This window comes from Anarrhichthys ocellatus, unplaced genomic scaffold (genome assembly GCF_004355925.1).
Source record: "Anarrhichthys ocellatus isolate YVR2014 unplaced genomic scaffold, GSC_Weel_1.0 scaffold19, whole genome shotgun sequence".
NCBI lineage: Eukaryota > Metazoa > Chordata > Actinopteri > Perciformes > Anarhichadidae > Anarrhichthys > Anarrhichthys ocellatus.
The window spans coordinates 4,425,783-4,449,782 of record NW_022280049.1 but is presented as its reverse complement, the minus strand read 5'-3'; the positions used below and the strand labels follow the sequence as shown (position 1 = coordinate 4,449,782).

At 44.1% G+C, this 24,000-nt stretch overlaps 1 protein-coding gene across 1 annotated transcript in view; it reads right to left on the bottom strand.

Moving 5' to 3' along the window:
- Window positions 1-24,000, bottom strand: part of gria1a (glutamate receptor, ionotropic, AMPA 1a) — a 76,362-nt gene that overhangs the window by 45,574 nt on the left and 6,788 nt on the right. The window contains 3 exon segments of the mRNA XM_031858139.1: window positions 898-951; window positions 4,488-4,672; window positions 8,391-8,630. Of these exon segments, the coding sequence (XP_031713999.1) occupies window positions 898-951; window positions 4,488-4,672; window positions 8,391-8,630 (479 nt within the window).

Here is a 24,000-nt window from a genome sequence, read left to right as displayed (position 1 = left end):
TTTAACCACCCAAACCCTTGCTTCTTTTCTCTATCACTCTATCAAACCGTTCTTTTCAGACAGACACACAGACACACACACACACACACACACACACCCACACACAGAGCTGCAGACGTACACACAAATAGGTAAATAAGTTAAATTCTGAAATGGTGCAATGACACAGAAAATGTAATTTTTGCACAAACCTTTCAATGGGCCCATTATAAAAGACTGTCGCCACTTTGTGTATCAGCTGTTATTACCGTCTGAGCCTTATCATTCGAAATTAAATCTGGCAAAATGGCCAGACAAGAGAGATTGAGCCAATCTAAAACTGCAGCACTGAGAAATTGCTCAAGCCAGCAGCTGCATATTAATGCGTATTACCATATTACAGCTTCAGTTGATGTCAATTTTCTCTTCATTTGGTTGCATTTAGCAAGTCTGGCGGAGGCTGACGGGGTCTACACACCATTTGCACTGTGAAAATGGCAGCAGACAAAAGGGAGCTAATGGATATAAGCTTGCATACATTCGCCGCCTGAAAGATTTCTGACCGTCATGACACGTTTCTCGCTCGTGCTTTTACTGTGAGTCTACTACTGTGCGGCCGTTATGTCTGCAGGTTTGACGACCCAGTGAAGGAACAAAGTAGCTGTGGAGGAGACTGGGATGGAGAACGCAGAAGACATTAAAAAAAACCAGGCAGTTTTTAGGCTAAATCATTCGGCCCATGCAAGTCTATAAAAACTGGCAATAAAACACTGAAAGCCTGGAATCCTGTTAAAAGCCGCATTTAATAGCGATGCAAATTAATTAATCGAGGCGTGAAAGTATGTCGACAAGTATGTGGAAAATGTCAAAGAAATGGGAAAAGATTTAAAAAATGCAGATATAATGACGACTCCTTACCAGGTTAGCCAGGATGTAGTGGTAGCTCTTTGCATTCTTGCCTTGTTCAACAATCTGGAAGACAAGGTCAGAGGAGATAAAGAAAATAAAACACCTGTGATACAAAAACAGACGGTTGGTGTGTGTGTGTGTGTGTACAACTGAGAGAGAGGTTTTGACAGTGTCTCAGCAGCATACATGGTAGAGTGCACAGTACCTGACCTTGTGGACGACAGACAGAGTGTAGGTTCACAATACATCAGAGCAAATGGACTAAACACTAAACATTGAATAAAATAGAAGATGACTAACTTTACAAAGAGCAGCTTTAACAAATGATTAAAACTTCAACATACCAAAAGACTCTATGTAATAAAATGCATCAAAGTAGCTTAAGGATTCAGTTATAAAACAGCTACGAATGAAAGAAATGCTCTCTGCCCTCCCATCTCCTTTACTCTCCTCCTCTCCTCTCCAACACTTTTTGCTTTTGGCCAGACGCAACTGAATTAATTAATTGACTGATAATTATGATGTGTAACCACGAATAAAAGCAAACCACACCCCCCGAAACCACCCGAGCTGGCCATTTAGAAAGCAAGGAATTATAGTTATTATTACAAAATAAACTAATGAATGAATAAAAAGGGGGGGGGGGGGAGTAAAATGACTTAAAATGGGAGGAAATTGAATAAAAAATTAAATGAACACCCTTTACTGAAAGTAAACTGCGCGTAATGTATCATGCTTCCCATCCTCGAGGCTTTTACGTGTTGTAAAATCAGTCAACAATTTGTCAATATAATACTGCGCACTGTACGTTATCTTTTTCTATTCTCCTCCTACTCATCATCTGTTTTCAATAGTGTTCCCCTGAGAGCTCTTATTTGATCTCTGATCTTATATTTAAATAACGTACAATATTCCAGCTTCCTAGAACTCCAACGTGATCTAACAACAATATCATCAAGTGCTGAACTGTGCACAAGACCCTCTCCCACACTTGCACCGCTCTTCCACCTGCGCCGCTGTAACTCTCTGACTGCAGGCGTCACAGGTCAGCCGACCACACCGAGGGTCAGGGCAGTTTGAACAGCGCGGTGGGAGGTGGTGTGTAGAGTAGCGCCAGATCTGGTTTCTTTTGTAAAAGAAATGGGCACATTGGACAGCAGTTTGACACACTTAAATGTAGATGTGGAGCCGAGATAGACAAAAGTAAATAAATAGATGAAAGCAACTGCTGTACTGTACAACAAATGTGTGCGTCATCACAGCATACTGGGCCGTCACATGAAATAAGGCCGAGTGGGCAGCGCTTATTCAAAGCCATGCACCATCCAATTAATAGCCTTAGGCCAGCGGATAAGAGGTTCATTCCCCTGTCTCTGCTCAGGCACCACGCATGACCTCACACATTTTTCACTCCTCTCCCTCTCTGCGAGCACTCTCCCTCACTCCCAATACTTCAGGGAAGTGCACTCATTTGTTTGTGTGTTATGTGTGTCTAATGATGCTGTAGGTCATGACAGAAGGTGGCATTTGTTATTAATAGTGACCCCGGCACAAGGCGGGCCCCGCGGCCAAGTCCCAGGCGAGGAAAAACTGAAGGGAAGGAGGAGAGACACACACCAGCGCTGACACCAATAGGCTAGACACTGAGGGGGAAAGCACGCATTACTGCAACAGTCCACCGTCGAATGGAAATGGTTTTGATGCGAGTAGCTTTTTAATTATACATGCAGATTTGAAGAGTCGCTCACGGTTCGACCCCGAGAGAACGGGTCATTTTTTCCATCTCTCGGAAACATTTTCGCGGTAGCTCTTCTGTCAGGATAAATGTTCCCTAAGGAGAATATATCAACATTCAGTTTATGTGAGAAGTCGCCCTCAGGAATCTGTCAGTGACATTAACGCAGGAGAATCTGTGTGCTATATGAGATGAACGGGATGAACACAGGAGGGAGTTTAAAGGGCAAAATAGGCAGTGGTGTGTGTGTGTGTGTGTGTGTGTGTGTGTGTGTGTGCGTGTGTGTGTTCGTCATTGTTTGGATGCACAGACGGGGCAGTGTGGAGGCAGGAAGCAGATGTGGGTGATTGATGGTGGCCATCTGAATGGAGAACTTCTCAGGCTCAGCTCCTGTAAACTGGTGAGAACTGATGCAATAACCTTAACTGTAGACACCGGGCCATCAATAACAGTCACACAGAGCAGCCACAGACTACACATCTAGACGGGGACTGTGTGTGTTTGTGTGTTACGAACATCATCAAAGTGCATGTGTGTGCGATGTTTTTTTCTTCTTATAAACAACAATGTACTGAAACAGAAGAAAAGCTAATAAAATCGGACTGAAAAGTCATAAATCATACAAGTGACATCAACAAGCAAAACAATGCAAATACGATGAATGTGTCATATATTTCTGGGGATACAACTGCCGGTATGTATTAATGGTGGCTAGCTTTCATGCACGTCAAATGTGCCATTTGCAGCACCTTGTTCTCAGCAGACACTTTGACTTGTCATAGCAGGAAAAGCGCAGGTGAAACCAATTTTGTTAACGATAAGCCATGACAGCGAGCCAGCATGCACAATACCAGAGCCCTGCAACGAGCAGACGTCATTATTAAATACACCTGTGATTTTCCTGCTATGACAAAGGTCTATAATCAAACTAGCAGATTTACTGCATTTAAACAATGGGTAACTAATTGCAGACAGAGGGAGATAAATACAGGCTTTTTGGTTGTTAGCTGGAAGGCCAACTGTCCCAAGCACATTCCATCAGCTGTAGCTAGCTAGCTAGTGATTGTGCACAAACTGGGCTTTAAAAAGAAAAAAATGTAACCTGTAACCTCACAAACTCATGTAGCGAAATAGTACTGAAGTAATGCTCGTTTACTATTGTAGGCAGTAAGCTAGTTAGCCAGACATGCTAATGATTGCGGCTTACATGAGAGCCGACAAACACTGTTTAATGCAATTTTTACACTTCTGCTCTCATGTTTTTGATTTTGGAAATGCTATAAAAAAGAAACCACCGTACAAACTGTTCAAATGTTGAGTAAAACTCTTGACAGACCTGCTGTGCCTAGTTAAGCTGCGATTGGGCAATCTCTGTTCGGGGGAGAGGTTTAATGATGAACAGTCAATTGTGATGCCAAGATCCTTTTCCTTTCGACCGCGCATAGGTGAGTAAGTGATGATCCTATCACAGAAGAACTGACGACTCCAAATGCCAATGCTGTTATTTATCTCCTCCGTCCTTGATGCTAAACAACACGGCAGACCACCAACCAACCCCCTCTATTAATATCCCCTCCTTTCTCTTCCTGCCTCTGTCCTTTGCTCATCTGATTATAATATATATACATATATAAATACATACATATATACATATATATACATACAGTATATATAAATATATATACACATTTTCTGTATAGGTCCTTTAAAACTGATTGATCATGTAAAATGCCTACTTGAGTACATAACATACACTGCTATGGTTTCACTGTGTTATGAGGCCTTTCAGCTGAAATTGCATTATGCTATTGCAACATAATTACATAATCCCCTCTCGCTGCGAAAACAGAGAACAGCTCTTTACCTTTTTGAGGATGCCAGTGAGCCTCTCAGTCTCACAATCGACAATGATCTGGCCCTCCTTCCTCTTGTCCAAATCCTGGAACACTTTCAAGAAGGAGGCATCCGTCATGGTCTCCACATTGACCGAGGTCACCAGCCAGTTCTGCTCCGCTGCTGTGTCCAGAACCTTCTGCAGCACTGACAGGCCTAGACAGAAGAGTGGAGAAGGGGGAAACCGTAAGTGTTTGGGCATTTTCAGGAAACGTTCTGCAAAGACATTCAAGCTGAATGAAGTGATGAATGCCGACTGAGAGCGATCAATACCTGTCTGTGCTTTATTAGGCGACGTCATTCATGTTCAAGTTAATCTTATACAGTGTAAGATAATGTGAAGTCAGGTAGTCTTTTCTTTTTTTCAGTTTGTTGTACATCCAGCAGTAATACAATCCCACCAATCAGCACACTAACAATTCACACAGATGACATAATGTTATTCAACAGTCCAACAGCGGCAGGGACCAATGAGTGTGTGTGCAGCTATGTTATGAGCTGAGATTATAAATTAAAAACAATTTGGGAAAGAAACAGAAGCTGTGCAGCAAACCAAAGTGCTCTTGATAAGCTTATGCATCAGAACCTCCCCTGTAGCTTCAGTGATAAAGGATAACGAGTGAGACAGCCCATTAAGCACTCTGACACGTACAGGTGTGCTTTTCCAGTGCGTACAGCACGGGGCTAAATAATCGCCACTTCCACACTAACAAATAATCAGCCCGTGTATCATCGCTGACGACACACTCAGCCAGCTTTTCGTCCTCGGAGCACCAATTACAGGTGCCGTTACTCAATTACACCGTCGCCACTGCGCCTCGGAGACACTTGAGCACCATGGAGGCAGGTAGAGCAGCCAATGAGCTAAGGGCTCATGCTAAGACAGGAAATAAAAGGCGATTAGAGAACACATTGATCTTGAGCTCTGATTTACAATCTGACTCACTGTTGTACTCCGTTGCTGCTGGCGGTAGACCAATCAGATTCCTCTCGAGCTGGCAGCCACAGTTGTTCCACAGAGTAAATAAAGTAATTTCACCCGCAGCAGACGGGAAGACATTACCGGAATGAATTATAGCAATTACGAAATTTAGAAAATGTAAACTAATACATGATGTAGCTGTATTTGCTTTTCCTCCACGAAGCTGGCAAACACTGCTGGAGCCAGCATGGGCCTATACATAATGTGTTTTGCATATCCTCCACGTGTGTTTGTTCATGTTCATACAGACATTTTTTTATGCATATTGAGCAAATGTAAATATGGCTTATCCACAACAACAGCAGCATAGACCTGTCAAAAGAAGAATGAGAAAGGCATAGTCACAGCCTCTGAAAGATGATTGCCTGGCATTATTAAAATGCACGCCAGCTGCTCTCCAGGCAATTCCTGCTGCCTGTTTGACACCTGGTCATTAAGAAAGGAAAAGATGGATGCTGTTTTCGCCTCCACATATGACCACAATACAGTACAGGTATATAAATTAGACACCCCCAGAAAGATGACTTGTAAACATGTACATGGTGACGTATGGCACCTGTCACGGTGTCTCTATCCATTCACGTTGGCTCATGAATAATCGCCGTTCTCGGACGGATTCAGTAGCAGCTGTGAAACTGATGATAAGCACGGCGACACCGGGGGGGCGAGCGGTTAATAAGGCCAGTGGGTGCTGAGGAGACTGGGTCTTTGAATGGAGTCGAGTCCTGGTTTCAGCACCATGGACAGCAACATGCAACATAATCTGACCCGGCAGTTTGTGGAGGAAGCTCGGTCCCACTAAAGCGGTTCATTTGATCTTTTCATTTGTTTGTTAATCTGGTCTTGCATTATGTAGATTAGGTTCCGGCGCTTGAGGAAGACGAGCTACAATAGGTGTATTATTCATTTTCTCTCGTGTGGAGGATGTTTTGTGGTATTACAGAGAAACCTGGAGTCAACTTTCCTTCAATGTTATCAGTGTGGCTGGAGTATTACATTTCTTTATCTTTTCTTATCTCCCATCTATTCTTCCTTCCCTGCTTTCGTCCCTTTTTAGTCTCACTGCGTTTGCATTGAATATCCTCTCGCCTTTGCAAATGTAGCCATTTGGGTTATGCACCCCTATAAATCAGAGCCAGCCTGACAGGGAGGCTCGTGAGACTGGCCAAGGTAAAAATGGTCCTCTGAAGGCATCCTGGAAGAGAATAATATCATAATAGAATCTGGCTGTCATAAGCATCCCTCTGGCCAGAGGCAAATACACAGACCTGGGCACCAGGCAATCGAGAGTAGAGGAAATAACACTTAGGGGAAACCATTTCCTGAATATTGTTTATGATAGGTTTAATGGGCTATCAAATTTGTTTTTCCTTTCTTGGCTTTTGAAAATAAAAAAGGAGAGGCACTGTTATTAGCGGATGCTGCGCGAAAAGGCAGCAAGACAAATGTTAATAGAAAAAAAAGTGGGGGAAAAATTGTTCAATATACTAAAAGGGTTTTGACATCTTTTTTTCCTCGTCTCCAAGCCCCTTGGAAGTTGTGACAGAAACCCCCACACTGGTTCAAATAAACACACAACACTGCGTATGGTGTACCTTTATGTCAGTGTACACTTCAGACGATGGAGAAAAACACTGAAAAAATCTGAAGCATAAATACATATCTTCTATAAAATATATTAGACTGGAGAACCTTGACCTACAGTCAACCTTTTTATTGGCAATATCACCTAACAGTCCTTAAAAAAGATAGAATATTTGGAAAAAGCACACACACATCATTTTTTTTCTTAAAGGCTTAAAATAACCCTGTAGGAAGGGTGACTACAGCGTAGTATCCAGGCAACAGAGGACTACTGATATGGATTCCACCTGCTCCATCCCACCACTCAATCACACAGGAGTGACACTGCACACACATCTACTACCCAACAGTTTGTGAGTTGGTAATGAAGGGATCACGGAAGATAATAAAAAAACAAACAAATCTGTGGCACATGTGTGGCGCTACTGCCATCATGAATCAATAGGGCTAGAGACCGCTGTGAAATCTCCTCTGTCACCGCCTAACAGTGTGCTCTGCAGAGTGACACGATGGCATCCGTCTGTTAAAGCTGACTTAATGCTGCTTATGTCTCTCACACAAGTGCAGATAAACGTTGCAATAATTTGCATGTGCACAAAATGGGCACACGTACATAGAAGCGTGCACGCTTTTGGGCACGCTCACACAAAAACACACCCTTCACAGTCTCGCTCCAAAACCCACAGCACCTGGGACAGATGGCCCGGCATTATGGGAAGGCTACAGCTGATTGGCTAGAGAGGGGTAGAAAGAGAAGGAGGTGCGCTGCTGTATTTATGCAGTTACCAAGATGTTTAAATTGTTGGCTACAGCATTATTCATGCTGCTTTTTCTTTTCTGACAAAGGGACTGTTGCAACACGCGTAACTGCTGAGGACCGCTCAATGAAGAGCTTCATCTTTTGTTCCATTGTGTGATTTATCTGCTAGCCAGTGCGGGTCAATGTTTTTTGTCACTGTTCTCCGTCCGCACAAAGACGGCGGTTCTGAAAAAGATCTTCTGATTGCTGCTCATTGCTGCACAATGGCTACGATTGACCCCATTGCTGTCGCCATGGCAATATGAAGACGACTAATGGCGGTTGGTTCAATGACTGGTTTCTGCCTCTTACCGTCTTTTTAAATGTTTTTTTAAATGGTTTTTAAGCTTTTAAATATGTTGGCATTCAAACATGAACGAGGATGATGAAGTATGTGTTTCTAATTGATAACAATTGAAAACCTTCAAATTAAATATTTTAGAGAACAATCTACATAAAATGATTATGCCATATATATATATATATAGTTAGAGTTCCAGGTTTCCTACCTGAGTCAGAACTGTACATGTAGACAAACTTGGTCCATCCGTAGTGCTTGATCACTCCCACCAGAGCGTCCTGGACCTCGGGCCTCAGCTGGATGACAAACTGGTTGGCCGTCTCGATGGGGAAGGACGGCGTGACGAAGCAGACATGCAGCGCCCCGCAGAAGGACATGAGCATGTTGACCGTCTTCCTGTCGTACAGGCCGATGATGGCATACACACCTTTGGAGAACTGGGAGCAAACTGCCAGAGAGGAAAAAAAGAAAACAGTCAGAGAGGATATTAGAGAAAGTTCGTAGGGCAGTTATAGTAAACCAAAATGAAAATGTTATGAGAATTGTAAGAGTTGCACCGCAACATTTCAGCTTCATACAGTGGATTGAACTGCGTAGACAAATTCACACTCTGCATAATGCAATACAATGTTTATCCTGGTATGTAGTATTTTAATCATTGTACAGTACTTTAAATGATGTCCTACTGGTTCAAATAGTCAATGAGACGGTCGATTCCAGCACCTCCAACGAGAACATTTGCTGCTTTCCCCCGTCATACAGTGGATTGATATTTAGATTTTTGTTAAAACAGAAAAAGCAATTTGAAGACATCCCCTTGGATTATGATGTATTTTTGTTATGCTAATGAGATCAACATAACTAATCAATGAATTAATAAATGTATTGTTGTATGATCTGATCTGAATCTAGCTAAACTGAAATGAACTATATTGAGTTCTAGGTAGAGCGGACGTTTTCGTTGTGCTTTCGTTTCTCATTGTATCACCTGAATGCCCAAATGTGTAAAAAGAAGCAATCCACCGATCTATCCCCAAATCTGAAAAGAGCTATCCATCATTGGTAACAATTTGTCATCGCAGAGTGCCTTATCCTCAGTGGAAAACAGCTCTAACAGCCTCGATTCAACTACTGTGTGACGTGTTTATGCAGAGCTGGCCAGTTTGTCCATCTGTGTACCACCAGTCGGTGTGTTTGCCTTCAGTGAGAGGTGCAGAGGCTGAAGGCAGATTAGGAGTAGAGAGGTTAATCAATGCATCCCCAGGGTTCCATTGGCATTTTACTGGCAGCAGGAGGCGGTTTGCATCCCACATTTGCTTTTCTCCCTCACTCTCTCCATTTCTCTGTCTCCCATTGTCTCCCATTGTACCCTGACTTCCGTCACACCCTTCCTTCACACCCACATAGCCAATTTATGTTTTTTAGTCATCTCTTTGGAAGGTCTCGCCTCTCATTCGCTTTCAGCTCTCGCAGGTCTGGCCCGGGCTATTTTCCGCCGCAGCGATGGGTGGGGGGCCTTACTTATCTCAGTATTTACCAAACAGATTGAAGTCGCTGCCTGTCCCTGTGCGAGGGCCAGCTCGCTGCTAGGAGCTGAGGGCAAGACAGAGAGAGGATGGCCCGTACCCAAAACGCCTAACCCGTCACAGACCTGCACCCGCCGGGCAGGCACGTGTCTGTGTGTGTGTGACGGAGATAGAGGGAGAGGGATGAAAGTCAGCCGTATCACATAGAAATACATGTGCGCACACACACATGCAGTTTCTAGTGCTCCGAAAGCCTGGTGACTCACCCTACTTAAAGCGAGCCCTGAAATAGACATTTTGAGCCTCGCCACACTGACTCAGTAACAGAACTATCTTTCCTTCACGGTCCGCACACGCCGTCGCTGTTAAATAGACACACTCTCAACTATTGCTTTCCACCAGAACACATTATATTTCCCCTTACAAATGTCCAGGACCAATTTCAGCGGTGGCCTCCATGTTCTCTGCCTGGATGAAAGGTAATGAGAGCTTGTTTGACTTTTTGTGCAGTGTCCCATTACTCTGCCCTGCAGCAGGTTACCATGTCTCAATGAATATGAGTCATTTCTCATACCTACAGTGTGTCCGACAAAAAAAAAAAAGAGAAAAAAAAACATGCAGCCATGTGGCACGGACCTCCTGCTCTGAGCTGGCAAGAGAAGCATGTGCTCGTCTAATTCGACAAGAGCATGACACAGAACATTAGTGTAACTCAGCGGTCTCGGGTCTGGTGCTGGTAGCAGCACAGAGGAGCGGGGCGCGCTGAGTGCGTTTGCCTTTGCGAGCGGCTTGTTAGCGGCGCTCCACATGTGCGGCGACATTGGAGGCAGGGCTGAGAGACCCGATAGTGATCCCGAAGACCCCGGCAACACCTGTCCGCCCTGGCACTCCATGTCTCCTCGCCACAGTTACAGCTGCCATGGCGGCAGAACTGAGGTTGCCCGGGCAACGGTCTGTGTCTCTGGCAGGGATTGTGAGTGTTTGGACATTTTGTCATAATTAGGTCCCCCGTCAAGGAATTAGCAAATTTGCAAAACTGACTTGGCCTTTTTGCAAAACCCCCCCCCCCCCCCCTCCCAGATAATTTCCTCAAATAATGGAAGATTTGCAGCACATTTCCACAGCAGCACAGTTTAGTTTACAGCATATACGCATACAGATGATGCAGGGAAAGCTCACTGGATCTGTCTTCTGATGTTATATTTTCACCCATCCTAAACTTTTCCTATGAATGAACAATAAGTTGATTTGCATTTGCCGTGGTCAAAGAGTTTTGAGCCGCAGGAGGAGAAGAGGGGAAGACACTCAAATCCCAGAGGGACTGATACTCGCACAACAGGAGGAGCTGTCAGAAACAACTCATGCAGCCACTGTCTTCCCCGTTCTCCATTTCCTGTGCCCCGCAGCTGTTCCTCTGCTTAGCATGAGCCAAATATCAAATGACAGATGTGCTGCACAAAGAGGGCGTGTTAGTGACAGTCGTTCCTGCATCTCAAGTTGTGGATGGAGGGGAGGGTGATGCTAGAGGGTGGCGGGCAAGGCTGCATCCGTCCTTCTGCCCGTGAATGTTTATAGCCCAGTATAAATTGACATAGAACTACTGGACCATTGCTGGTTCACTCTTAAAACATAAAAGTCTGACTTTGTATTGATGGCGGCATTTATAATGGAGCTTCAAAAATATACGTATTTGAAATAACAATGCATTCTAATTAACTTACGAAGGGTTAGTTTACAGCCTGAACCTTATTTGACCGAATCTATAAGTAAATAAAGTATCCTGATATCAAAGTGAGGCCATTTTAATGGGCACCATGTAAACACAGGATCCTTTTTGATAGCTAATTGCGTCAGTCAAAGGTGTCAAGGTGCCTTTGTGCATGGTACCCGCCTCCCAGCTGCTCCACTGGAGCTGCACACACTAACCTGTGTACAGTACAGGACTGTGGAATTGAGGAGCAGCTCCTTTGTCTGTGTGTGTGTGTGTGTGTGTGTGTGTGTGTGTGTGTGTGTGTGTGTGTGTGTGTGTGTGTGTGTGTGTGTGTGTGTGTGTGAGTGATTCTTTTTTCAATAGCTCTGCATTGCTTGATATGTCAAAAGAAATCAATACAGCTGGATTGAAATGTACCGGGTGCAGTCGCAAAACCATTTCTCAAATTCATTTTTAGGGGAAGCCGCAACCGGGTTTGCGAGAATCAATATGAGGAATGTCTGTGGAGCGCGTTGGCTCAGTCAAAGCATGTAATCTGGACTCACGGTGACCGCATGCAAACCACAAATTCTGATAAGGACGTTGTATACATTATACGCCTCCACAAACAAACACTGAAGGAACACAGGGCTTCTACTATTTCCTCCCCCTGGGACTTGCATGCCCATTATCCTGTGCAACATTAAGGTCAGCAGTACAGACGGAATCTCACAGCAGGAAGCTGCGTTCAGCTGCAGAGAACGTACTGATTGGAGGGTTCCTGTTCAGCCATCTGTAAAGGTCCTTTTCTTTTTTTTTTTTTTAAAGAGCCTCACTACTGAGGACTGACATGTCAGGGGACTCTACAAAATAAGACATCCAATTAATTATCCACAGATCGACTATATACCATTCTGTATTCTGACTATTTTGTACTGTGACACGACAAAGAAAATGTGCCCCCCCCCCCCCTCCAGCCACCGATGAGAAAAGAAGACCATGGAATGGAAGAGTGAGCAGCTGAATCCAGCCCAACTTTCCTCCGTCTTACCATAACCCTGCCAGACTGACTCGTTGAGTCACACACCTTCATTCAGTGAGTCCCAATCCTATTACTACACCCGGGTTTATGTTTTCCATCCAATGTCACCTTTACGCCACAGATTTCAGACTGATGCCCGAGGAGGTCAAATCTGTTCGCTTTTTTTCAATCACGACCGCTCGCAAAATGGGGCAAGGACACTCTATCATAGGGCTGCAACTACAGTATCTATTATTTTTCATCATCAGCATATATAAACTAGTAATTGTTTTATTATTGAATTAATATTTTATCAGTATGTCACAATCTCCACACCCCAAGGCAACAGCTTCAAAAGTCTTGTTATTTTCCGATCAACAGTCCAAAACCCAGAGATGTAATCACGGTGACATAAAAGCAAATCCTCACATCTGAGAGGGAAGAAGCAGAGAATTCATAGAATTGAGTTGTTTCGCCATATTAGCGAACAAAGTCTAGGGATGGCAATGCAGGTCTGTCGGTCGGTCCAACACTGAATCTCAACAACTATCATTGCCATGCCACTTTGTAGAGACCAAATACGTGCAAAACTAATGACATTACCATCAGCCTCAGCTGTGCTCAGTGCTAAGTAGCAGATATTAGTATGCTCAATCTATTTAATCAATTGTTTCAGCTGTGTTTCATGAGGTGAAAACATCATTTTGTTAAAGAATTGTATTGGATTGAAGTGCACCGTGACGTAGAACATTTTATCACAAATCTTGTAGCACAAAAGGATTTCAGCATGAAGCCCATCCATGTGCTGCCAAACAAGTCTTATAGGTGCTTATATTACCACTGCAGGTTTGGGGCTTAAGGGTTATGGTGCTGACTGTGAACCAGAAGGTGTCTGGTTGGGCACCTTTGCTGCAAATCATTTGCCCTAATTTCCTGTCATCTGTGAACTGTTAGCTTTCTAGGACAGCCATAACATGCCCCGCCAAAATAATTGTATGTACGGTTTTTAAAAAACAGTGAAGGTATGAAAACAGGTGTTGAGTTTGGCTGGCCTACAGTTCTTTTACTTGGCTGGTTAAAACGAGGTACGCTTTACGATCTTTTCCATATTTAGTTGAAGGTATCCGTTCAGGCAGGAGCAAGGAGGTTGCCGTCACATCAGGCAGTAATAGACACCACCTCCACAAGGGTGAATGGTCGCTCAATCAACCACGGAGCACTTTGAGGGGAGATAAACACATCTGACACAAGACACTGGAAGACGCACACAATCATCCTCCACTCAGCCACCCATGGCTAATAACTGTCAGATGATGTGTGTAATAAAAACAGAGAGCATGTTGTGGTCCCGCTGGTCCCATCCATCTTCCGGAGAGCTAATCAGCTATGTTAATGAGAGACAGGGCCAAGGAAGTGGATATATCCGATTCACACGCGGGCACATATGCGTGCATTAGGGAGGCCTGCATTAGCTACCTGCACCCGCCTCAACCAGAAAAAAAAAAGTCCCGCTGGTTTTGACAAGAGAGCGTCTCTCACACAGCTTGTGCTTGTGAAGAATCCCTCAGGTGACGGGTGGGGGTGGCCTCCTCCGTGAGCCCTCCAACACAGAATGACTCATACAGGAAATGGGAAAATAATCAAATTTATTTTTAGACCAATATTGCTATTGCAATTTAATATCGTACTTAAACTTTACTTAACTAAAATCTGAAAAAATAACAACAAACAGGCCTGTTGTGGACTTTAATACATGAAAAATATATATGAATCTTACTGATCTCCAGTCAGTCACTGTAACAAATCACACAAACTAAAGGGCACACAACTTTTCCAGCTTCAGCTTCCAGACCGTGGTCGGGAAGCACAGGGGGGAGACTGTGTTGGGAAGCTTTAATTGGGCATCGAGGAGCTGCAGCTTTTCTTCATAGACAAACTGAAACCTACACTGTACATTTGCTACCAATCTACTGCTAGTTTCACTTTCTCTCTCTCTCTCGCTCGACGACACACTCGCTACATGCTGAACTGTTTTTCCCAAAAGGAGCTATGCTACTCTTATAACAATCAAATACAAACATGTGGATTGCATCAAAGCTTGCGTGTTATTTTCTTCTACTCTCATTCGAAAATGTCACATGTGGCGGAGGGCAGCGTTAAGACCCTCTGGTTGGTTGGATTGTGTAGCATAAAAAGAAAATACTTCTTGTATTAATCGCAGCTTTTTGCATTTTTTAAATTGCATTCCACAACATCGCAATGTCAATTTCAATGCAATTAATTGCTCAGCCCTACACAGTGCAATAAATCTGCGTCTATTCAGAGGACGGAGACCCGGAGGAAACGCAGGACCGATGTGGATCTGCATGAATGTCTCCAGACATGACCGCGGGGACAGTTTTCTCCTGGATCTCCTACAAACGACTTGCAATCCATTCTGAAAATGAGTCATTCCATGATAACGTGTCAATGTAGGCGACTGCAAAGAGATTAATTCACCCATGCATACTCTGTAATACCAAGTCAAGACATGCAAAACGGGTTTTAGAGGTTTTTAGGTGGAGGCGGGCTTTGCCTCACTGCCTTTCTGCCTCCGGAGAGTATCAAATTATCCGTATGCCCCATGGAGTGTTGCGCTCCAGAGAGGTGCGCTCCTATTCCCCGGTATAAACAGCATTAACTCCTCAAGCTTAAGGGAGATTTACTGCCTGTGCAAGAGCAATAAAATAGTGTTTATGTCACTGTTGTTACTGGTGTATGTGGGAGGGAAAAAGAAAGAGAGAATAACAGAGAAAATAAAGGAAAAAGACAAATGAGGAGTCGACTTGAAGACAGAAAAAAAGAAAAGAGAGAAAGATGGCAGACAGGAAGACTCTATACTCTAAAGCTTCCACCGCTGGGAATAGCAGTGATCAGAGCGGCTGACCAGCCAAACAGATCTTAGATTAATGGCGAGAAGCGTTGAATTCTCCTGAGAGATTACATTAGTCGAAACGGGGGTAATGGAAGGTTAATAGGGATGAGCCAAAAAGCAAGCGTGTCTTGAAAATGTAGGTGAGGGGCGGACATGAGGCAAAGCCGCAGAGGAGCAGAAACAGAAGCATTAGTGTCTGTGAGAGAAGAGATGATAGAGGGACTGCTGCGAACAAAAGGAACAGATGCCAGCCTAGCAGTGGGGAAACAGGGGCCACACAGCGAAATCTAGATTTCTCCTATTTCCTCTAAGCAATAAAACAATGGCAGCGCATCGCCTCATTAAATGGGTAATCGAGGGTGTGAGAGCACTCCCCTCAGCTCCGAACACATCTCTCTCTCTCTCTCTTCCTGTGTCTCACTCTCTAACCCTTTCACGCGAGGCCATTGTCTCTCCTCCTCGCTGTTTCTCGACACGTTTTCAATCTGGCTTGCTGCAGAGCCCTGCCGCCTGCAGAATAAATGCTTACCTGGGCAGTGGGTCAGAAGCCCATAGCGCAGACCAACTCCTGTCAGGGGGTATGGAAACTCCAATTATCTCCTTAACAATCATCTCCTCGCAATTATCTCCCCATCTGCGTATCAGTGTCGACAGGTGCAGAGGGACGGTCCCGCTCACACACCTTCTCTGACAGAAGAAGTGATGAAGGCGGATACGTGGAGCAGGAAGAGGCAAACACACAGCCTGCATGCTAATTCCTTAGGAACTGCTTTATAAATTAAAAAAAGTATCTTCAACAAATTCCTGCAGAGCCAGTGGGAAATGAGGTGTTAAGAAAATAATCTGAGTACAAGCAGAAACACTGCATTCATGGCTTTATAACAAATAACTAGGCAGTGATTGCTGATAATCTGTTGATTACTTCTGTGATTAATCAGTTAATCCAAAATATAGAGATATATATCATAATTTCCCAGACAATTCCCCTAGGTGACGTCTTCAAAGACAGGCGGTACATTCTTTCATTTGAGACGCTAACAGTCACTTTTGTTTGATAAATGACTGAAATTAAAAATTGATGATTGTTGTCAATTCAATGTCAATCACTGGAGAAGCTGTTTAAGGCTACAACGACCAGACAGGAGTATATTTTGGTTAATACAGTGAAAAAAACATTTGACAAAAGGTAGTTCATCATAGTGATGTAACAGTTTGCTAAACCCCCCCAAACAGCAAATGTACAATCACAGCCTAGCAACTGTAACCAGGCATGCCAGGCCAGTCAGTCTTTGTATTCCTCCTCGTGCTGAGATGATGTGCATGGGGCTTGTAGCTGGTGCAATATCGAAAACATTTGAAGGGTGCTGTCTTTTTTCACCTGGAGGTCGCCCTGAAGACGATGAATTTAAATCCTTTATTCACTGTTACGATCATTCAAAAGTGAAAGCAGCATGTGCATACCTTCAGCATACCTTCAGTAGGAGTGCAAAAGCTAGCTAATGATGTGCTAACATACTCTGCTAATGAATGGCTCCACATGGTTTTTATGTAGAAACGTAACATTTTAGAAACATTTATATCCTTCTAACTTCTCCGAGTGTCACTATTGGACAACGTTTAAACACGACTAGCTACAGATCCACAATGAAACAGCCTGAAAATGAAACAAATCCGAAACGATTGCATTAGACTCTACGGACTCTATAATTGGCCAGTCTGTGTTCCAGCGGCGGGACTTAGAGAGTGGTCAATTATATGCAGCAGAAATCCAATATCATCTCGCATTAGTCTAACTCACTGATGTGTAACATTAGGCTCAACTGTTTAACAGAGATACGGGCATAAAACAGTTATCAAATCTGTGGTAGTAGACAAATTCATATTGCCTCACGGTATACATTGTCGTGTTGTGCTCTCATAATGCGTTTGATTCCCCAACTTTCAGCAACTGTTGCAGGTCTGGTGTCATGGCGAGGACATTGTTAAGTACTGCGAGCATCAGCTGCCTTGTGCTGTCACCGTAAGAGCAGCTACACTATGTCACAGCGTTTAATACGCTTGTAGGCTTTGTTCCTTGTTAAAAGTACACAGAAGCTCCCGAGATGTGCCGTGTGACAAAAGAGGAACGCGCTCCTGTCTTTGCCGCAGAAACATGACAGCTGCCGCCATCCGGCGCTCGTCCCTCCACCCCGCAGCACAAATCCTCGTCGTCATCGCCGGAACACATTGTTTTCTAATTGCCAGCCCCACACGTCTGAGCTCAGACCTCCACGTCCCAGCTGCCATTACCTCCAGAGATGACAGATTTGTTTTAAATACTTGGTGAGCTGGTATGAATACAGAGAAGGACTCGGAGCAGGCTTAGAAAGACAATGAGGAGAACAAATAGAAATACAGTCGTCGGTATAGTGTGTGTGTGCGTTTATGTGCTGAGCTAGAAGCGTATGTGTGAGGAAGACTGGTGTCTTTTCAACACAAAATAATTCTCAAACCTCAGGGCACTAAATGGCCGTTGGGGGCGGTTCTCAGAAAGAGGTCATTCAGCGGATGAGGAGATTAAATGACAGGTCGCTTGATTTCTCCTTTCCAACCATTCCTCTCCTCCCCCTCACCCCATGCACCTTCCCTCACACAACATCACCAAAACAATCTCTAGCCCCGTTCTGCTCCACACTCCATCACTCAGCTGCTTGGGGAGCAGTCTTGGCTGATCTACATTGATTGCTACAGGCCATTCTCTATCTCTGGCACTCTGGAGCAAAAAGAAAAAGAAAAAAGTCCAAGCCTTCTCATTCATCAAACCAGCACCTGCCAGACTCTAGCCCAAGAGAACAACCATCCGTTTCTTTTGTTTTTTTCCCCCCTACCCCATTCTCTTCTCTTTCTCCTCGACAAATAACTGTCATGTCCCGAACAGTCAGGAGGGAGCGGTGATCTGCTTCTCGTCCGCCTTTTCCAATAACGCATTGAACACTCGGTAATCCCTCCGAACATGCAAGCACTGTTGAAGTCAAGTCACCGCACAGCTGTACCTCACTGACTGACACAGTAGCTACACAATAAATACAACACCCCAGCGCCTCAGTGACACCAGCCACCGGTTCTGAAATTGCAGCTTAACCTCCAGCCCCCTGCCCTCTTCTTCTTAACACTTCCACCCCAGCTAAGACTCTCCTTTCTGGGGTGTTGTTTGCCCCCGTAGAGGTGAAAGAAATACGGCCTACAGGAGACAAACATTTCTTTTTTTAGGTTCTCCTGGAAGGTCCTATAGAGAGCTGAGAAATTTTCAGCACTATAGTGCATAACATAATAAGTGCAGCTCAATTGTCTCTTCTCCCCTGCTGAGTTATTATTACATATTAATGCGTATATCTCCATGAAGCGATAGTATTGGATGTGCTGCATTGAATAATACATTAAATGCATCTGCTACAGCTCCAGTCTCTTGTTAGCGATTGTGTGTGTGCGAGTGTGTGACCACAGAACTTCACAAAGCAGTCTCACATGCTCGTATACGTTTTTCTATTTAGTAGTCAGAGCAAGAAACTACCCTGATGAGGAAAATTCAAAAAGCCAGGTGAATGTTAAAGTAGACAAAACTCCATTTTGGCTTTGATTTACTGGATAACTTGAGCTCTTGAGGCCTGTACAAAATTTGAATAGAGCAGGACAAAATATCCCTCTTTGGTTGACCTGGTCGTAACCTACCAACAGAGAGAAGCAGTGATGAATCACAGACACTGCTTTGTTTTAAGGGGTCACATGCCAAAAAAAAGGGCCAAAAAGCCTGTTTGATTTTAATGAATTTTACAATGTTCCTTCATTTCTTCTTTTTAAATTGGTTTTGTTAACCGAGGGGTGTATTTAAAACTAGCATGACTGTCTGACTGCTCATGCCGGACTTCTCTTTAGGGATGACGCAGCGTTCCTTAATTCAATTAGCAATCAAACTGGTGAATACAATGATATTATTATTACTGATAAGAGCAATGGATAAAACTACAAGTGCCCATAGTTGTGTAGAACATTGCAGTATTAGACTCAAATCTTTGGGATCTTAAAGCAACACTTGCAGCCATCCAGTTTTACCATCTAGTGCCATGACAAGTTAGCTATCAGACAGTGAGTATCACTGACATCACTGATATTATAGTCTTGATTTACCATCGCTTGACCATCCCTGTACTTGACCTCTACCTGTACACTCTCTCTGTTACATAGATTCACCCCATCACCCAACAGTTATTCATATCTGTCCTCTAGGTCTGCCCGAAGGGAAGCAAGCCCCCCCCCCCAACACACACACACCCCCTCATCTGTGCCGTATCGATCGGCTGGGCCGGCATCTGTGCTGTGCTCAGTTCATTGATCATGGCTGCCTCATAGATCTTCTTCCAGTCCTCTTTAACCAACCCTCAGAGACCCCGAGAAATACTGCTGCCAACATCGCAGTGACAACCCAAATTGTCTGTTCCATGACCACTAATTAATCTTAATGAATGGTTTATTACCAGGACGGCTGAACCGGACACAAAATCAAAAAAAAAACGAGTTAGTAACCCATGAAGCTAAATGTAGCGCTATTTCAAAATCCCACGGTCTGAAATGTTCAATTTTTGTTTGCAGGTGCAATATCCTGCACACAGAACTTCAAACCAGAAATAGCCAAAGCTTAGCCTAAATCTCACCGCACACATGGAGGACATCAAAGAAGAAAAGTAGATCATATAGGCGTGAGCCTGCAGGGGATTTGACATGAAGCTATAGCGTTTCAGTGACGTCCTTATTACAAACCAAGTCAATAGCAGATTATGGTAATGTCATATCTAACTGAGGGGAACAGTGACTAATATCCTCCATGTACACACAGCATCCCTGGCTGTTATTTTTAACCACTGGAAACATGTAAAATGAGCCAGTCCAGCGAGCACTTTCACTCAGAATGTGAACACAAAGGCACATGTAGAAAAAGAGCCGCGATCCATAATAATAAAAAGCTAAAAATACAGGTGTTCTACCTTTTTTTTTTTTTTTTTTACTTGGTTTGTGTATGTGAGCGGAAGAAAGGAGACAGAAGAAATGCAAATTAGCTCCAGTATCCTGTCTCACATTATGCCGACAGTGTTGCCATCGTCATTACTTCCCCCGATGACTCCTCAGGCGGGAAATAAAACGGATCACTTCGCCATTAACATTTAATGTCTCTTTTATGTTTTCTTCTCTCTCCTCTTTGTTTTCTCGTTCACCTTTGCCCTGCTCCATCCAACCTCCGGCCCCATGTTCTCCTAGTCTCTAGGCAGGTGCCAGCGAGTGTGTGCGTGTGTGTTGGTAGGGCTTTCTTCTGGAGGAAGTGGCTAGTCATAAGAGCCAACTGATGAGTATCACCCTCATCCGGAGCTCCATTCATCACCGTGCACAAGGGCCCATTCACCCGCTGCTTTTCACGCTTGTGGACCCCGAGAGCCCCGGGCACGTTCCCACACTCGCACACGTGAACCGTCACTCACTCGAGAACATCCCACACAGATGCCATAATGGTACACATATACAGACGTACATATACACTCCTACACACTAAATATAAACCCAGGAATAGGCTGCTTTTTTCATCTGACTCATTATAAGCAGGCCCCGGAGCCCTTCTTTTTTTTCTCCTTACAAACGCGTCCCTATAGCCTCCGCATCTGAAAACTCTTTCAGGACGAGTGACACAGAGCAGGAAGAGGTGTCACTTTCATTTTTGCCGTCTCCCTCCACTGCGAATCTTTCTGACACGCTTGTTCCACAGCCCACCATCGTCCCCATGCACTGCATTGATAGGCGTGATGCGTTGAAGAAGAGATGTCATATTTGATGGCGTTGTGTGGGAGACTGAGAGGGGGGTGACTGGATGGAGGGAACATCTGTGGATACCCTGTAGTGCTGAAAGCACCTGGATCCAGTTACACTCTAGTAAGACCTGAATATTGACCCCCCCCCCCCCCCCCCCCACGGCTGCAGGCACCCTGTATTTTCTTCTTCCCCTATAGCAGCATCCCTGGACACGTTGAGCTGCAGCCTGACCCTCATATTCACATCACATTCCCTCCTGAACAGAGGACCATCTCATTAATGAGGGCATCTTGGGTGTGTTTACATTTCATTACACAGCTTTGCCTGGCTCCCCGGACCTAAATGGCTGGAGGGGGGGGGGCATCTCTGCAAAATTACACATACTGTACTACAAAGCCACTCTGGACAGGATGGACTTCGTGAAGTCTGTTTTTATGAACATGTCGGATAATTGTACTAAATAATGTGCAATGTGTGTAAAGTCTCGGGGTATCTTCCCTTTAATCTGACAGACAAGATAAAAATTCCTTTTTGTGATAGTGTTCAACATTCGGCAGCAGCCACAACCGAATATCTATAGATCGGCATGAATGCTGTTGTACATGCTTTATTTATAATCATAATCATGGCCTCTGTCGCTCTTAATAACTGCCCATCAGTCAACCAATCAGGTTGGAGCATTTCTGTGACTCTTAGGTGTTGCTGTTGCGCATGCGGCTATTTGTAAGGGCTAAACCTTTCTATTAGTAACTCGATGCTAAATTATCTGTTTTTGGAAGGCTAACAATGTTTAGCATACTGTTCCTCCCAGTAGTATTATAGCAGCCTAAATAAGAACATAGTGATCTGTTTAGAGCGAGCAAATTATGCATTTATTCAATTTTAATATTTCACATTTTCCATTGCTGTTAATAGCCTGTCATATATTTTAATCTCAAAATTTTGCTTTGTCAATTAATTTGCTGCTGATAATGTATATCCAGCCAAGATATGGAGATTTGCTCATTTACTTATGGCAGAATATTCCTGGTTTATAGCTTTGTCACCCACCAGTTTACACACTCTGCGCTGTGAAGCTTGTGAATGAGGTAATGAAGACCCTTCAGTTTCCAGCGCAACCCATCAGCCAACATTTGAGCCCTCCGTACACCCAGTGGTGGATCAGTGGGATACCGTCTTGACATCATGAGAATCATCAACACCGTGATGCCGTACGACAGCTGAACAGCGACAGAGATGACTTGTATAGTCACATACAAATGTAGTATATTTTTAAGTAAAGGAGCAGCAAGGAAATGAGGGGAAAGATTATGGAACTGCGTCTAACAGCAGGGCAGTCCTTAAGGCATTTAGAGAAATGGAGCAAAAGATGAAGCAACTCAAGACAAGCAAGCAAGGCTGATGAGCAGCTAAATGGTTCGAACAACAACAGAGCCGGAGGTAAACCCGACACAGGTTCCGGCCCCAAAGCCACAGCTATGCACACTGCAGTGGACTATAGGATCTGCCCCTGAGGGTCCAATTTGGGACAAAATGCAGGCCACGTTGTGCGACATAGGCACGGAAGATGCACGTCTGAGACCGCAGCCAATCAGGTGATGATTGTTATGAGTCGATGGAAAAGTTCTTTATTGTGGTTCAGAAGAGGAGGCCAAAGCCTTGATGGTGAAGCTTTGCTATCTCCTGGCCATTGGCTTCAAACTACAGCAGCGGGCAAACAACAACCCGTCCGTCATCAGCCGTCTTCCTGCAGATGTCAGATCAACCTGGGCTGACCTTTGGATCAATCATGGCCTTCTATGAATCCGCACTCGACTCGCATCGGCATTATCCAACAGACAAGTTATCTTATGAGCTCTGCCCCACTGTCACCACCGCACTCGCATGAAGATCTTCCATAGAGCAGCAGCTCTGCTAGAAAGGTGTGATCCTGTATTGGCACCCTGTCGGCCGAGTTGACGATTCATGAGGATTGGCACTATATGAATAGAAAGAACAACCCCGCGGAACTCACTGCAAGACTTTCCGTTCCGGCCCAAGTTTCTCCAGCAGCCACCTGAGGAGTGGCCGGCAACGCCTATAATGCCAAACTCAAGCAATCCACTTTCTGGGGTGTCCCAACACAGACGGCAGAAATTGTTGGCATAATACGTTGTACGGGATACGTTGATCGTCAACGTTTCTGGACCAAAAAACACAATTCATAAATCTGTTTCATATCAGCCTCGTATCACGCTTGCAGAAACGTGCAAAGCCACGTGGTTAACGTTGTGACACGAACGGTTCGATTTAGGCAACAAGACTACTGGGTTAAGGTGAGACAAAACATCATGTTTTGTGTTAAAATGATGATAATAAAATTTCATATTTTCAATCGCTGATTATAAAAGTATTCAGCTTTCAATTAATTTGCTACTGATAATGTTTACTTTGCCATTTTGAGGATTCGCTTATTGTTAAGGTTGAATAGTCTTGGCGTAAAGCTTTGCTGATTGTTTTTTTTGCATATAACCATACACTAAACAACAGGTGGAGTTTGGTGACTGGTGTTGTGACAGAAGAAAACTATTTAATGCCTCCTCGCCGACCAGACGTCTGTAACTATACGACAGACGTACCGAACCGGAAAATGCAAAGGTAATAGAGTTTGTTCCCATGACTTCCCCTCACTCTGAGTCAGAGTGTCCTTGTGAATATATTTTGGGTCTTTATGAAACTGTATCATGTTTTTTTTCCCACTGCTCTGTTCATTCTGTGAGCTACGACTGATATCTGCGACTGGATCCAACCCAGTAGAAATTAAGTAAATTACCTTTTTATATACAGTGTATATAT